The sequence below is a fragment of the Oncorhynchus mykiss genome, chromosome 10 (assembly GCF_057628025.1).
Source record: "Oncorhynchus mykiss isolate SJ-2025 chromosome 10, ASM5762802v1, whole genome shotgun sequence".
NCBI classification, from domain to species: Eukaryota; Metazoa; Chordata; class Actinopteri; order Salmoniformes; family Salmonidae; genus Oncorhynchus; species Oncorhynchus mykiss.
In genome coordinates, this window is record NC_143031.1 from 6,609,957 (window position 1) to 6,627,440 (window position 17,484).

General features: G+C 42.4%; 1 protein-coding gene across 3 annotated transcripts; it reads right to left on the reverse strand.

The window, feature by feature from the left end:
* Positions 1–339: 339 nt before the first annotated feature.
* ggnbp2 (gametogenetin binding protein 2) lies at positions 340–17,198 on the reverse strand. Of its 3 annotated transcripts, none has more exons than XM_021617380.3 (14): positions 16,827–17,198; positions 16,001–16,125; positions 15,250–15,330; positions 14,803–15,056; positions 14,321–14,419; positions 13,512–13,625; positions 13,181–13,390; positions 6,986–7,160; positions 6,550–6,732; positions 5,934–6,105; positions 2,550–2,675; positions 1,769–1,920; positions 1,321–1,533; positions 340–1,137 (listed from the first exon to the last, which is right to left on the reverse strand). In XM_021617380.3, exons 2-14 carry the CDS (start codon positions 16,091–16,093, stop codon positions 949–951), a joined length of 2,061 nt encoding a protein of 686 aa, XP_021473055.2. In that variant the 5' UTR covers positions 16,094–16,125; positions 16,827–17,198; the 3' UTR covers positions 340–948. The 3 variants fall into 3 exon arrangements, with proteins under 3 accessions (XP_021473055.2, XP_021473054.2, XP_090044955.1); XM_021617379.3 differs by having other exon boundaries at positions 5,880–6,105; positions 16,827–17,111; XM_090188829.1 differs by lacking the exon at positions 16,827–17,198 and having other exon boundaries at positions 5,880–6,105; positions 16,001–16,470.
* Positions 17,199–17,484: the final 286 nt, after the last annotated feature.

Here is a 17,484-nt window from a genome sequence, read left to right on the forward strand (position 1 = left end):
ATAAATTATACTAGCTTCTAAAGATGTATAAAAATAGATTCATAAGACAAAATGGGTTAAAAATGTAAAAAAAAGTGGCGAATACTCAAATCCAATAGTGCTGAAAATAAAATGGTGGTTTGAGATCACAAATATGGCTGGAACAAGGCGAAAGATGCATTCAATGCTTAAACATTGAATCTTTAAAGGAGACAAACGTCATCCTCACCATTTAATGGTCAGCTCCCAATCTGTGAGGGTAAACTCGTCATATCACGCCATCTCCTGGTGTCTTTATGAACATAGCACAGGCTGGTTGCCATGTCAGAAAAAAAATAAAAAAGTTACCGCACAAACAACTTTCTAATGCATATTAATAAATATTCTTTATTTGTCAATTTTACACATTGCACCCCTTAACATCACATCCAACCCCTGTTATAAATGGATGTTTTACTGTAAAATCTATTCAGATTATATAATTTCTGTACACATTTATTGGTACAACTTTTCCCACTAAAATGAAGCGTCACAGAGGAAGAGACAAGAGAAAAAAAATGGAAAATGCAAAAACAAAAAAACTAAAACAAGACTACTAACATCTAAACCCTAATGTCACAGCTTGCAAGCTTAATTATCAGATCCACTGTGCTCTAAACCAACAGCCCTACAAAATGAGACCAGAAAAGAAACCGGGTTTGGTCAGGGTGGGACGGACGACAACAAGGACGGTGTGTGACAAGATGAACAGGTAGAGGTGACAGAAGATGAACAAAGGTAGGAAAATAGGAACCACATGTACTTCAACCAAAGAGGGGGGTGGGAGCTCATTGAACAAGACACTAAAATGTACTACTGAATTCTTTCTCCTTTAAAAGGTGGTGTGAGCAGAGGGGTGGTAATCACCATGTGTGTTGTCCCAGTAACAAGATATCATGACAGTAGAGTAGTGCAACAGGAGCTAATTCATTAATTGACGCTGGTGGTGGCCGCAGCAAACCAATCTGCACCTCCGTGGCAGTACTTGGTGAATTTATCTTTCAGGCGCTGTCGGTACTGGTCACGGTTGTTGTAGAAGGACTTGTTGTTGTCCACAAACGACTGGATCTCATCCTGCGTGAGGCAGTTCTCTTCATCGGAAGTCACTTCAGAGTCGTCCTGTTTTTAGTACAAAAAAACCCAAAAACAAGCATTGATCAAATGGACCTTTCAAAAACACACAAACGCATTGAATAAACGCTTCACATCCTACCAACTCACACGGAACTCAAAACTAGTACAAATAATGTCAACACTGAAGTGACCATCCCGACTTCTTGAGAAAAAAAAAATGGCACTGACCAGCAGTTCCATGAGACTCTTGGCACTGGTATCCTCCAGATAATGGCTGATGTTCTTTCGATGTTCTGCACGTGGTAACTGCGGTGGGATACTAGAAAAGATGTCGAGGCACAACTGGGCACACGTCTCTTTGGTTCTGCACACGGGTGACGTTGCAGCTGTGTTTTGCCCTTTCCTGTTCTCTTCCATAACACAAACCTCTGCATTTGGACCCTGGTTGAGAAAGACAAAGGTTTATTTTTTTAAATAGTTTTACCTGAGAAGCAATGAATGACATGACCAGATCCACATCTCTGACTGGGCTAACATATCCATCAGGAAAATCTGGCTAGGTGAAAGGTCACTTTCAATTATAAGCTATTCGAATGGGAAAACACTAAAACATATCTTTTGTTTTAAAAGCAGGAATTCCTGCTAAATCCCATCCCTAAGGACATTCTCATCTAACCTGATGGTAAGATAACAAGCCATTGTTCTTTCTTCTCTTGTTCTTCTTCTTGCCCTTGGTGTTCTCTTCAGAGCTGGCCCAGCATTCCACACAGCTGTCCATACAGTCCTCCTCCTTGTCTTCAGCACATTGATGACCACACAAGTAGTCTCCTTCAGATGACAAGACAAGGATATGACAAGCATTCTATGCACGTATGCCACATTCTGAGCATTCAACAAAATAACAGACAGCAACACTACTAGGGATGGAACAAATAGGGATGGGGGGGGGTCATAAGGTGTACATCATTTTTTTTTTGGGGGGGGGGACTGTTAAAACCATAAGAAAAAAATCTTAAAATTCCACGTGAATAGCGAAGACAAGCGGTATCGCGCAATTTTTTGGCATGCAATATCTGATACCTTCAGTAAATCAGAGGCTATCATCAATGAATAGGTTAGGATCATCTACAGGCAACAGACCGAAGACTGAACACACACACGCGCGCATCATTAGCAAAGACAAAGAGCAGGTGGAGCCAGCGCATACGACTTCGTAATCCGTGTCTCGTCTTACAGGCCTCGCAAAGTCACAAAAGTAGCTTGAAGTTCACCTCTTACTCGGGTTCCCCAGGCCTTAACAGCCTATCATCTAGTTAGGCCATAACACAGAAAACTGGACTGTGATTAAAACTTGTGTTTTTAAAAATATTTTTTTTCTTAATGTTACGAATCCCCATTTTGTTCTAGCTTTGACACAACTAGCCACTATATGGACCATTAACTGAAGATGGACCAACCTGCTTCATGGTGGTTGCAGATACCCTCAGCGCAGGCGACGTCACATCCTTCCTGTGAGCCAGGCTCGCTGCCTTCCATGCTAGACGAGTAACCACAGTCACTCCCATTACTGTGAGGCGAAAGACCTAAAGAAATGACCAAACAATTAAATATATATACATACACTCAATGAGGCTGGTCTAGCAGGTAATGCCCTCCTACATGTATACAAAAGTATGCAGACACCCCTTCAGTGGATTCAGCCATCTCAGCCACACCCGTTGCCAACAGGTGTATAAAAATCAAGCACACAGCCATGCAATCTCCATAGACAAACGTTTGTGAGAATGGCCTGTACTGAAGAGCTCAGTGACTTTCAACGTGGCACCGTCATAGGATGTCACCTTTCCAACATGTCGGTTCGTCAAATTTCTGCCCGGCTAGAGCTGCCTCAACTGTAAGTGCTGTTGTTATGAAGTGGTAACGTCTAGGAGCAACAACGGCTCAGCCGCAAAGTGGTACGCCACACAATCTCACAGAATGGGACCGCCGAGCACTGAAGCGCTTAAAATGGTCTGTCCTTGGTTGCAACACTCACTACCGAGTTCCAAACGGCCTCTGGAAGCAACAGTGATAAATCCTGCTGCACCATCTGGCAGTCCATTGGACGAATCTGGGTTTGGCGGATTCCAGTAGAACATGTCCGAATGCATTAGTGGCAACTGTAAAGTTTGGTGGACAAGGAATAATGTCTTAGGCTGTTTTGCCATGGTTCGGGCTAGGCCCCTTAGTTCCAGTGGAGGGAAATCTTAACGCTACAGCATACAATGACATTCTAGACGATTCTGTGCTTCCGACTTTGTGGCAACAGTTTGTGTTAAGGCCCTGTTTCAGCACGACAATGCACCTGTGCACAATGCGAGGTCCATACAGAAATGGTTTGTTGAGATCAGTGTTGAATAAATTGACTGGCCTTCAGAGCCCTGACCTCAAACCCATCGAACACTTTTTGGGATGAATTGGAACACCGACTGCGAGTCAAGCCTAACCGCCCAACATCAGAGCCCGGTCTCACTAATGCTCGTGGCTAAATTAAAGCAGGTCCCTCCAGCAATGTTCCAACATCTAGTGGAAAGCCTTCCCAGAAGAGTTGAGGCTGTTCTAGCAGGAAAGGGGGGGACCAACTCCATATTAATGCCAAAGATTTTGGAATGAGATGTTCAACCAGCAGGTGTCCACATACTTTTGTTCATGGTGTGCGCACACACACACACACACACACACACACACACACAGGTTAGGCAATGTCTGGTATGACACATCATCCTGTCCAGATATAGTTGCACTTGTAGGTGTCAAATGGCAGGGAAAACACAATATAAACTACACAATATAAACTACACAATGGTAATAACAGAAGTGTGATTTGGTGCATAATGTCATTCTAATAAAGATGCAGGAACAGCATCCTGACCGAAATCCCTTGCAGAATAAGCAAAAAGATTCAGGGAAAAGGACGGACAGATTACAAACCTGTCAACATTTACAAGTCCATCCATCCTGCTGAATTCACTACTCTGGGGCAGAAAAGGTCAACATTCTGGTGTTCCCTGATAGACATGGTAAATCAACTACCCCTAAAATGGTTCCTCATTGCACTTTTTAAAAATAAAAAAAAACTAAAAAATTGTGGCCTATATTCAAATCTAGAAGCATCTTATTGGAAGACAGACAGCCCCAAGCATAGGAAAAAACATTCTGTCAAACCGTAAGACTTAATAGCATTTTGTTGTTGTTGTTAAGGCTACTTATTTTGTTTAGGCTACTTTATTGTGTAACTTACATGCCTATCTTTAGGATGTGTACAGTTCAATATGCAAAATGCACATCATAATATGCTATTTGATTTTAGCCTAAGCCAATGTTCATACATTGTTTTTATTAAAATAGGGTCATAAAGAATGTTATAAATAATCATTTGTTTTATCTGATTGTATGTTTTGGATTTGCAGTTCGTCTTATGGGTGAGCGGTTCGCCGATGTCAACGTTGTGAACAGAGTGCCCTAAGGTGGTAGTGGGGTTATGGTATGGGGCAGGCATAAGCTACGGACAACGAACACAATTACATTTTATCTGTGGCAATTTGAATGCACAGCGATACCGTGACGAGATCCCCGAGGCCCATTGTCGTGTCATTCATCCGCCGCCATCACCTCACGTTTCAGCGTGATCTTGGTTGTTTTGTTTAAGGCATCTGTGATGAACAGATGCATATCTGTATTCCCAGTCATGTGAAATCCATAAAATAGGGACTGATGAATTTATTTCAATTGACTGATTTCCTTATATGAAACCAACTCAGTAAAACATTTTTTTAAATATATATATATATATAAATAATTTTTTAATTTTTATAATAATTTTATATATATATATATATATATATATCTTTGAAATAGTTTCATTTATATATTTTTGTTCAGTGTAAATGCACAATTTGTAAGCTATTTAAAATAAAGTTAGTAAGATAATTCATTTATTTTTTGTTCCCGCTTATTGAAGTGCAGCTGTAGGAGCTTGTGCCCTACTGTTCATTGTGCAATTCAAGCACATTAATTAACACTTTGTAAATAACATAAATAATTAAATCTATAAGTCGTGTTTAGCCTACTGAAACTTTTATTGACAGTAGCCTACGTGTAGGTCTATAGCCTATTATGGTCTGTTTTGGTTTGCCAGGAGTGATTTTAGTGAAACAAGGCAGTAACGTTCCAGGTTCGTTTCAACTTCCTATTCCATTAGTCGCTTGCAATTGTTTGTTCTCTCTCTCTCATTGTTACTATGTTTTTATTTAATGCTAAAAATCGCAAAACAACTTTCTAAGATTACTCCATTGAGCCTATAGTCATTCAAATGGTTGATCGTGAAAGACTAGGCTATTATTTTGAATAGTTTACAAATTGTGCATTTACACCGAAATAAAATATATAAAAAATAAAAAAAACTCAACAATTTCAATGATTTTAGATGTTAAAACGATAAGCCAGACAACGGAGTGTTGACAATATACACCATCACAGTCAGTGTAGGTACACATCCCAAGCCCACTGCTACTCTGCCTCCTGTCTGAATAAAGGGAAAATCATGAAATATATACACTGAACTGGAACAAACAGAGTTCAGCCTGTCGATTCATCAACGGGGACTGAAGATGACAATTAGCTGTCTAGCCATGATTTAAATACATCACATTTGCTCTTGAGATTCACATTTCAATTGTAAAATGGTCCCTTAACTCAAATAAATACATTTCAGAAAGGATGGCTGTCATTGGTAAGACTGATCTTACCCAGGGTCAGGTGTCTGGTCTTGAGTGATGGTTGGATGGTGGTGACAGCATTACCTTTCTTGACTTTAGGAGAGCCCAGGATGGGCACGGTGCTGTCTGGGCAGCTGCAGGAAGTAGTGCTCTCGTTGCTGGTGACGACCACCTCCACACAGCTGACATGCCCCTCCTCCTCCTCTCGGCTTCCACAGGCCTTGCAGCCACCGTTCTCCACAGACTCTAATGAACCCTGCATGGAGGGGGATAAGATTGAATGACCGTACACTATTAGAGTAACATCCCTAAAATGGCCAGACCATAGAAAAGGGAGGACAGTGTTATGGGCAGTGAGAGTTAAGGAATTTAAAAACACTAAAAACATTTGATAGCTATATTTGCCATTTAAACCTACTGACGGCATTTAGAAAGTCTGAAATGTGACGAAGCGCAATGTGTGAACAACAACAAGGTCACAAACAGAATGCATTATTAATCCATACAATGACATGGTTAGCCTGGATTAGAGGTCGACCTCTAGCCTGGATGAGGGTAACCAGATAATGTGGAACAAGCATGCTGATGGCATGTGAGGACAGTTTCCTATAACAGACTCACTGGTATTTCCCCTGTTGTCATGCTGCCTCAGTGCTCGTGTGTGTGTGTGTGTGTGTGTGTGTGTAAAACGAAGCGTTACCTCAGCCAGGTTCTTGCCCTCGGCCTCCTGCTCAGACACGTCGAAGCCACACTTGTTTTTGCGTCTGTTCTTCTTCTTCTGTCTCTTCTTCTCCTGCTTCAGCTCCTTGGCCCTCTCCTCCTCCGACAGCTCCTCACACAGCTGCTCCAGACGACTGATGCCCTGCACCTTCTCCACCGCCGTCTAGAGGGGAAAACGGGTGTTACCACGTCGTTATTATAAAGAGAGGAGTCCTGGCTAAATAAACACGATATATAATTTTTTTTATGTCAAATGAATCAATACATACACTGACATGCCACAACACTGTAAACATAGACGTGTGTCGGATGGGAAAGCACTCACCATACATCACTTCCATCAACAAAATATGTCTTTGTCACATAAGCTTGTTATTGGTAGTGTAATGCAGGCAGGCATCGTGCAAAACACAAACCTCAAAGCTTTTGCGCAAAGCGTCAATGCCGAGGCAGAAGAGCATCTGCCAGGTCTGCTCCTCTGCCCTCAGTTTCTGCCAGATTCTGTGCAGTCGCTCGTACAGGTGGATGCCCAGGCAGGTGAGCACCTCTTCTTGTGCAATGTCAATGGTCTTGGCGTGTCGTTCTCTGCGTCTATAAAACGAGAGAGAAGGGCAAGGAGTCGTGTTAGAATTTGCATGTTAATTCTAGAATGACATTCTAGAATGTCATATAATTCTAGAACATTTAACTAGCCAACAGAAAAAGGTAGTGAAGAACTACAAGTAAGTACATCAGAAGGTCACCAGGAGAGTGAATCATACTTCACTACTATAGTGCTGGTCAAATATACTGGCACTTTCCTTATTTTACAAGAAATTGAGAAATTAACATGAAAAAAAAAAGTTTGTGCTCCACACCATGTTATTGGTGTTTCAACATTGCAGAAGCAAATGTATGTGTGTAAACTTTATTTTCTAAATACACAATCGTAAACTTTATTTTCTAAATACACAATTGGCACTCTTGAAATTATTCTAAAATTCACATAAAAACCTCGGTTTCCCACCAGAGACGAGTTTCCATAAAATTCACTTGTTGCAGAGAAAAGGCTGTGCGTCATGACATAGTGCACATAAAATTCCATCTCATCTCATTTTCTACTCTAGTTATGGTTGTCACAAAAACTGTTGAGTTATATAGCGATTGTGCCCACTCCGGTCTTGGCACGTACTCTCTAGCCAACAGCTGGCAGATACATTGTGGGTATAGTCTACATGATGAGATTATCATGAACAAAAGAGTATTTGTTAAACAGCAGCCAAGCATCGATCATCATGTCATCAGAATAAGACCCTCGATAGTCCATCACCGTGCACATTCACCACCCCGGTTCATCATAACTTATTTCATCTGTAGCCTAATAAACTGCATGCCCCCCCCCCCCCCCCCCCCAGTCGTAATGGTAGGACCACACAACATATCGCGTGACTCCAAGTTTACTTCGATATGGTTATATAAATATTATTTTTTTAACATAAAAAAGCTGTTCCCACAGCCATTTCTCACATAAATGTTAGAGACAAAAAGATCCCACCCTGTCTAGAGTATTTCGTTTGGTGAACATTTGGAAAGTTAACCGACAAATTTGCCCTTTCCATCCGGTCTGTCGTGACATTTCATTTATCCAACGTACTTTACTTTCATTAAAAAAAGGATTGGATCGAAACCTGGTTAGTGTAATGAAAAAGACAGCTACTTTTAGAACTACCAAGGGACTTGTGGCTTGAGGCAGAGTAGCCTAGTTGGTTAGAGCGGTGGACTTGTAACCGAAAGGTTGCAAGTTCAAACCCCCGAGCTGACAAGATACAAATCTGTCGTTCTGCCCCTGAACAGGCAGTGAACCCACTGTACCTAGGCCGTCATTGAAAATAAGAATTTGTTCTTAACTTGCTTAAATAAAGGTAAAATAAATATTTAAAAAATAATCGATTCATACTTGGACACTAGGGACTAGACCTTGAGGTTACGTGACTGGACTACATTACTGTCTGGGAGATGGTCGCACAGCCTTTGGCCAAGACAACTGCAGACAAACAGTTCGTAGTTTGTACTCCTTGTAGCCATGAGTTTGCAGCCCCTTTTCTACTGGAAGTTTTGCCCATTTTTTTCCAGCAACAAACTCCTCTACTTCTTCAACTTCTGTTCTCTGCACTCGCTGGATTTGAATGCGATTCAGATCTGGACAGTCCAGCAACTCTTTTTGAACCATTCCTGGGTGCTTTTTTGATGTGTGTTTGGGGCCTTCAATGGAGACCCAGTTTTTGGGACACTGTTAAACATTGGACTCCAAAACCCCTGATAGTCTGCTGATGTCATGCGCCATGCTCACGTTTCTCTTTTGCACTGAAACATGTAAAAATGAAAAAAGATCCCCGCTAGGGGGAAATGCAGGTTTTAACTAATTAAAACAAAAGAATATGATCAGTCTGTGTAAAATAGTGGTTAATGTTAACCTAACTCGCAGCTAAAAAGTATAAAGAAAGCATGCCATTGTTATTTGTGGCCTAGACTTTACTGCAAATTAACCTCAAAACGACACCAATATTGCAGTTAGCCATGACAGCCTTTATAATAGAACGCCCGTTACCATGACAGCCTTTATAATAGAACGCCCGTTACCATGACAGCCTTTATAATAGAACGCCCGTTACCATGACAGCCTTTATAATAGAACGCCCGTTACCATGACAGCCTTCATAATAGAACGCCCGTTACCATGACAGCCTTTATAATAGAACGCATGTTACCATGACAGCCTTTACAAACACCTAAATATTGTACTTGGGATTATTATTATTTTAATATATATATATATATATATATATATATATATATATATATATATATATATATATATATATATATATATATATATATATATTTTTTTTTTTTAAAGTAGAACAAGAATGAAACAGACATTCTATTTTTGCTCTATTATAGTTGCCACTATAGTAGACATCGATCAAGTGCACAAGTCTACATGTGTGCAAAAATAACGTTCACTGAGTAAAAATGTCTTAATTTAATTTTTTTAAAGTATAATACTTTCAAGTTCAACACAACAAAACAATATTTTTTGGGCTACACTGCACATTATACACTTTCTGCCTGGGGACATCTGTTCTACAATGTGCCAGCAGAGCATGATACCCTTTCTAGGCAATAATTGATCTCGTTCAGGCAGAGAGTACACCTGGCATACCCCTTTTTATCCACTGTATTGAAGTGAGAAATAGGGAAAGAGTGTTTCGTTCCATTCACCTCTATAGTGGCTTCCAGCTTAAACCAGGCCCAGCTCCAGCTACACCTGATCCCTGAATCCACTTGTTTAACAAGCAACGCCTCATTTTCACCTAATTCGGTCATTGTGAAAATTAACCACATACTGTTGAGGGAAACCACCAGTTAACAGATAGTGGTTAGTTCATTAGCTAGTCAACTAATTTCACACAGATTGCCAGGGTCCAGTAAGCAACTAACGTGTTATAAATTTGAGGAACTGCCAGAATTTTTTCATTTTGTGGCCAAAGTCAAATACTTTCGATATAACAAACTTCACGTCAGGATATGCAACCGAAATGAATCCTTAATGTATGTGTGTTATATTAAACAGAGGGACTAAAATGTTGGCAATAAACATTTCAGAACAACTATGGCTGAATTATTACACTTTCACAAATACTAGTCGCATAAGACATGGACCGTGCCCAGGGCGGGACCGTGCCCGGGGCGGGACCGTGCCCGGGGCGGGACCGTGCCCGGGGCGGGACCGTGCCCGGGGCGGGACCGTGCCCGGGGCGGGACCGTGCCCGGGGCGGGACCGTGCGCGGCGCTAAAGGGGGAGGGGGGGAAAAAGAAAAAAAAAAATCGGCAGGACGCCATAAAAGCTAGAACCGCCACATACACTTCAAACAAATAGCCAAACCGAAAACTGCAGACAAAAATGCCTTCTGCTATTCAGATCAGTGAAATGTAGACTAAACTAACAACGGAGTGAAGAGCAAAAACCTCAACTAGCGAGCAAGTCGCAGCAAAATTCTGGCAAGGGGTGATTTTCGGCACAACAGCGGCAAGGAGTCATATACCAGTTAATACTAAAGCGAATTGGTTAGGTTACTAATGTTAACTCATCTGATGTTGGAACGTTAGCTAGCTAACGGCAAGATGCCTTTCCAGAGCGCTAGCTGATGTTGTAACTAGTAAATTGGTTGTCTCTTCTTTCTTCAGTCGAGGTGCTGCGCTGCATTCTGTTGTTATGTGAACGATTGGCCTTGGATACAGCAGCCAGTAGTCAGTAGTGATCCAAACGCGCATCACTCATCCGCTTACAGCCAGTAGTGAATCAAACACGCATCACTCATCCAGCTTACAGCCAGTAGTGATCCAAACGCGCATCACTCATCCGCTTTCAGCCAGTAGTGAATCAAACACGCATCACTCATCCAGCTTACAGCCAGTAGTGATCCAAACGCGCATCACTCATCCGCTTTCAGCCAGTAGTGAATCAAACACGCATCACTCATCCGCTTACAGCCAGTAGTGATCCAAACGCGCATCACTCATCCGCTTACAACCAGTAGTGATCCAAACATGCATCACTCATCCGCTTACAGCCAGTAGTGAATCAAACACGCATCACTCATCCAGCTTACAGCCAGTAGTGATCCAAACGCGCATCACTCATCCGCTTACAGCCAGTAGTGATCCAAATGCGCATCACTCATCCGCTTACAGCCAGTAGTGATCCAAATGCGCATCACTCATCCGCTTACAGCCAGTAGTGATCCAAATGCGCATCACTCATCCGCTTACAGCCAGTAGTGATCCAAACATGCACTCATCCGCTTACAGCCAGTAGTGATCCAAACATGCATCACTCATCCGCTTACAGCCAGTAGTGATCCAAACATGCATCACTCATCCGCTTACAGCCAGTAGTGATCCAAACGCGCATCACTCATCCAGCTTACAGCCAGTAGTGATCCAAACACGCATCACTCATCCAGCTTACAGCCAGTAGTGATCCAAACGCGCATCACTCATCCGCTTTCAGCCAGTAGTGAATCAAACACGCATCACTCATCCGCTTACAGCCAGTAGTGATCCAAACGCGCATCACTCATCCGCTTACAACCAGTAGTGATCCAAACATGCATCACTCATCCGCTTACAGCCAGTAGTGATCCAAACGCGCATCACTCATCCAGCTTACAGCCAGTAGTGATCCAAACGCGCATCACTCATCCGCTTACAGCCAGTAGTGATCCAAACGCGCATCACTCATCCGCTTACAGCCAGTAGTGATCCAAATGCGCATCACTCATCCGCTTACAGCCAGTAGTGATCCAAATGCGCATCACTCATCCAGCTTACAGCCAGTAGTGATCCAAACATGCATCACTCATCCGCTTACAGCCAGTAGTGATCCAAACGCGCATCACTCATCCGCTTACAGCCAGTAGTGATCCAAACATGCATCACTCATCCGCTTACAGCCAGTAGTGATCCAAACATGCATCACTCATCCGCTTACAGCCAGTAGTGATCCAAACGCGCATCACTCATCCGCTTACAACCAGTAGTGATCCAAACATGCATCACTCATCCGCTTACAGCCAGTAGTGATCCAAACGCGCATCACTCATCCGCTTTCAGCCAGTAGTGAATCAAACACGCATCACTCATCCAGCTTACAGCCAGTAGTGATCCAAACGCGCATCACTCATCCAGCTTACAGCCAGTAGTGATCCAAACACGCATCACTCATCCGCTTACAACCAGTAGTGATCCAAACACGCATCACTCATCCGCTTACAGCCAGTAGTGATCCAAACACGCATCACTCATCCGCTTACAGCCAGTAGTGATCCAAACGCACATCACTCATCCGCTTAAAGCCAGTAGTGATCCAAATGCGCATCACTCATCCGCTTACAGCCAGTAGTGATCCAAACGCGCATCACTCATCCAGCTTACAGCCAGTAGTGATCCAAACGCGCATCACTCATCCAGCTTACAGCCAGTAGTGATCCAAACGCGCATCACTCATCCGCTTACAGCCAGTAGTGAATCAAACATGCATCACTCATCCGCTTACAGCCAGTAGTGATCCAAACGCGCGTCACTCATCCGCTTACAGCCAGTAGTGATCCAAACGCACATCACTCATCCGCTTACAGCCAGTAGTGATCCAAACATTTCTCATTGAATCTACACGAATCGCATAGGTCTCCTATTTTGGTTTCAAAACGGCAAATTTCGCCGAAAGGCGACTAGTTTCTCCATGCCTGTGGAGTGGCTGAATCCCATCCAAACCTACGGCAAGTGCTGACAACAGCAGTTGGTGGAGAGCACCCCTCAAACACTGAAGAAATAGAGCAGTTAAAGGCTGTGCAAATCAAGTACCAGCTGTGGGGCCAATCATTTGGTCCAGGATTTCTATTTCTATATTTTTTTTATATGTGGGAGACCAAAAGTTCTTTCTTTCAATATGAACACATTTTTTTAAGAAATAAGGAATTATTTAAGTTTAAAAGATGACAATTTATTTGTCCAGTACTGAAGGTTACTACATGTGAATAGAACAAAGGAAAAAGCAGCAGTCTACATACTCGTAACCTCCGGAGAACTCCGGCTCAGCCCGGCCCAGTAGATGTGCCATGAAGTCAGTCTCACAGCAGACGTGGACGTGGTGCTCTTGGGGACAGCAGCGGAGTCCCTCGTACAAGGCAGCGCAGTAGCCCTTCTCTTTAGCGCAGTCTAGCTCCCCTATAAGGATGTTGTATGCTCTCAGTACCTTGTTCTTGCAGTCAGTACAGAACCTGAAAGGAAGAGAAGATTAAAAAAACACTAGTACAATTTCCTAAACAGTCTAATGCGAAAATAAAGCCTATTGGATGTAAACATGGCCTATATTACTTAAAAACCATTACCGTGACTTACCGGTGCTTGCGCAAGTATGTTTCCAGGGTCTCCAGGAGGCAGGTGCTGTCGATCAGGACGACTTCATCCCTGCACTCCTGAGACATGAGCTCCCACACATCCATCCAGCTTCCCCTGTCAGCAGCAAATCCCCATCGTTAACATCATGCACGACTCATCAATCAGCGTATTATTTCAATAAATAAACCTATCAAGTCAGCTTCACAATGGAGGTGACGAAAAGGACAGGCGTGCCAACTTAGCGCCGGCGAGTATTCACTGGATAAATCCGGATTAAAATGCTCTTTAACTCAGAAGTATTTTACTGTCAAAAACATAGAGCTTCACAGATGTACATGCGCACAACATAATGCATGACACGATCCAGAAAAATGAAGTAAACTACTTCAGACTGGCGCTAACTAACTAGGGTCCAGAAATGCTCTGAATGAACGAGCTGTGTTTGCTTTGCTGCCTACCTGCTGGGGGCCTGAAGTGGTTCAGAGTGAAAAACGACGCTACATCGGCTGTCTGTCTTGGCTCCTCCATCTTTGTCTTTCTCTAAACCTAGCCTTTTGTCTACGCTCCCTTCTCCTCTAAAGATTCAGAGATTTTCTCAAAGACACTACAATATTGCACATCACAAATGACGTTTCAAAAGCCTAGTTTGGCCCTGGTATGACAAATGTGGACATTCAGCCTTCATTTAATGTACAAGGTCTGAGAGAACAGGCTTTACAACTTGTTTTTTCAAAAATGGTATCATACATGACAAGTTCAATTACAAGCAGTTTAATAGATGATAAAAAGCAGTGGTAAATGTGACTCACCCCAAAGGCTTTGGTTTGTGTGTTTCTAAGGAGTGCAACTGGCAGCGTTTATTCTTTTTGCTTTTTGGAATGGCATTGATCATGTCATTTAACTTTGACCTACAACAACAAAAAAACAAAAAACATTCTCCTGTTTAGCACATTACTTATACTAATAGTTTACCATAAAAACATAGTGGTCAGATTGTTTCAGTACTTACATATGCTAAACAAAAAAACCTTCCACACACACACAAATACAGCCGATTCTCACAGGGACGCAAGAAATAGTACGTAATATTTCTGCTGTCAAATCGAGGGCACAGTTTAGAAAGATTGTTTCTTAGGTAAATTGGCCAATAAAGTACAGATAAAAGATAGGCCACAACAAGAGTTCGTTCTTGTGGTCAATAAAAAGGTAGGCTTCAAGTGAAGCAGTCCGACAGGCCAAGTAAGTATGAAGGTTACAGAAGTATTAGTCTTGTGACACGCGTCTCACTCACCCGTGGATGTAAAAGAGGGTGTAGAGAGTCTTTGCGTCGGCCATGCAGGTCTTGGTGACAGACAGCACGCCGGTGGGCTTCACAGTGAGGGGCTCCAGTGCCGGGTTCCCGGACTCCACCAGCTGGGAAAAGAGGCGCTCCACGCTCCGCCTGCAGCCCACACACGGCACCAGCTGGGAGAGGGCGCTGAACACCTCCCTGGAAGTTACCATCATGGCAATGTTCAGGTCCTGCTGCTTCAGCATGCTGTGATGCTGAGGGGAGAGGGGGGGGCAGAAGAAGGCAGGCACACGAGACACCACTTGACTTAGTACCGTGTGTAATAGTTAAGTGTTGAAGAAATAAAAAGGCATAATCCTTGAGCAAACTATGACCAACAGTCTTATGGGTAAATATTATCCAGACATGTTTGAAAGGTACACACAAATCTTCTGTCACAGCACTCACCTCGACAAACTGCTTCATCTGAGCGCTGTTGATTTGGTGAGTGGCAAGGTTCATGACACTGTCAGTAAACTCCATCACCATCTGTAATATAAAAAAAGGGGCATTGATTGATAGTGAAAGTGTCATTAGCACAAGTATCCTACAACGCGACTGGTACACGGGCTAAGTGGAGGAAGTAAAACTATCCACTAAATGAATGCTATTTCAACATTAACCTGTCCATACAGTTCCTGCATAGCCAACATATATATAATGTCCAGGCTCAGTACCCAATAATGCTCAAAGGATAACCATTTAGGTTAGCCTCCCACCCAGCTAACAAGCTACCTAGCAACCGCATTCAATTAACAGTTTTACCGGTTAGCTGGTCAGTTAGGCTGGCCTAACAGCTCAGAAAACATTTTTCTAAAATACATTGCGTAAACGTAACATCAGGGAATCCTTGAAAATTCGTGACAGATCGAGATAGCTATTTTGACATAAAACGAGCTAACAAACATTGCTGACTGGAAAGCCGGTTGGAGAATCGGGCTAGCTGAGTTAGCTTGCTAACGCTAGCTTGTTGGAGAGGCCTAGTTACAGGTAGTCACATCTCGCTCAACAACTCAACGTTAATAAAGCATTTTGACCCGAGTTTCCTGGTCGACATAGCTAGCTTCTTTCAGAAGAGTATCTGATTGCAAAGCCTTACAAAGAAAAAACTAACTACAGCAACTTGTACGAGACGGTAAAAATAAATAAATTGGTTTACCGTGAGAGTGTCATCGATGTATAAGGGAATCTGTCTTGCGAGGAAAGGGAAGTCCTCTTCCCCGTCCCTGCAAACCGCAACGAGGCGCGCCATGTCTTCCAGCTCCTGTCGTGGTGGGTAGCAGCCTGTTCACAGACGGAGGAGCAAATACAACAGTCGCAGTTTCACCAATAGCTTGGGCTTAACGTTTTTACACCGCGGGTCATTTCAATTTCTATGCCGTGTCATGGCGTAAAATCACCCCCCCCCCCACTCCCACAATAATAAAAAAAAAAGGAATTATAAAATTGGAAGGTGACATTGCAACTAGTTCAACTAGTTATTAACTAACGTTAGTCAAATGTCATGACAATATGGAAACGGTAACAATTTTCCTGAGCTATTCTTCAAACGCATAACGTGGTTGACAAATTGTACCAAGTCTCTGGTATATTTATCATGGCTAACTGGCTAGTGAAGTGGATGCTAATACATGTTAACATTGGGGATATTTCAGTAGTAAAATTTACTCGCTATAGTTTTAAAAAAAAGTTCAATTGGTTTGAAACTAAGGCGCAATATTTTAAGAAAATACAACAAAAAAACTCCAGTCATCATGTGTTAGATTAGGCTTTGTGTATATTTACTAGTAACTAGTTGTGGTTAACATGATGTTAAGTTAGTTACGTTCAGGGTCTGAGGAAATTCTAATTGAATCGTCAAAACGCCAGACAGCTGGTTAACTCTCGCCTCAGACAAGGTAAATTACTTAATAACAGATCTTGTCCATGTTTCCATGTAATGACAATTTTTGTAAAACACAAGCAACACATCGTACATTACTTACCCGCTTTTAAAAGTTGCCTTTTTATACAAAAAAATAAAATAAAACAAGTGCGACAGAGGTGTATGTACCGGCTGCAGAATATTCATGTAACCTTCGCCCTCAAGACGTACGAACAAAAAATTACTTCCGGCCAGGGTCTGTGCAATCCGAGATTATTGGGACGTCCCTAACCTTTAACCTCGTGATTTTGGAGGTATGGCAACGAAAGACCAAAGATTTGTATAACTAAACCTAGATAAGACCACAGCCCGTCGTTTTAAATGAAAACAAAGAGTCATAGTGGGCAGAACAAGCAAGGAAATGGGCAAAGCCAATCACGATCTTAGCGAGATCCTATTCGTGCGTTCTATTAATAATTTGCATATTTATGTTAGGCAACGCCCACTCTGTGAAGTGCGCGTGTGCAAAAACTCAATTCGCCTTTGCACTCCTTCTAAACAATTGCATGTTTTAATACTTTGGCAAAGGGTAAAGTCTAAAAAAAAGTGTCCACTCTGTTTGTAACATATTATAGTTTTGGGAACAGAGAACTGTATTGAGGTCAAAGGTTTCATCGATGAGAAAATTAGCAGAATATCGGCCAAAATCCATCTCGTTCCATCTTCTCCCACTGCCGTCCACTGGGCTTCCTCTCACTACCATATTTGGTAGTGAGTGG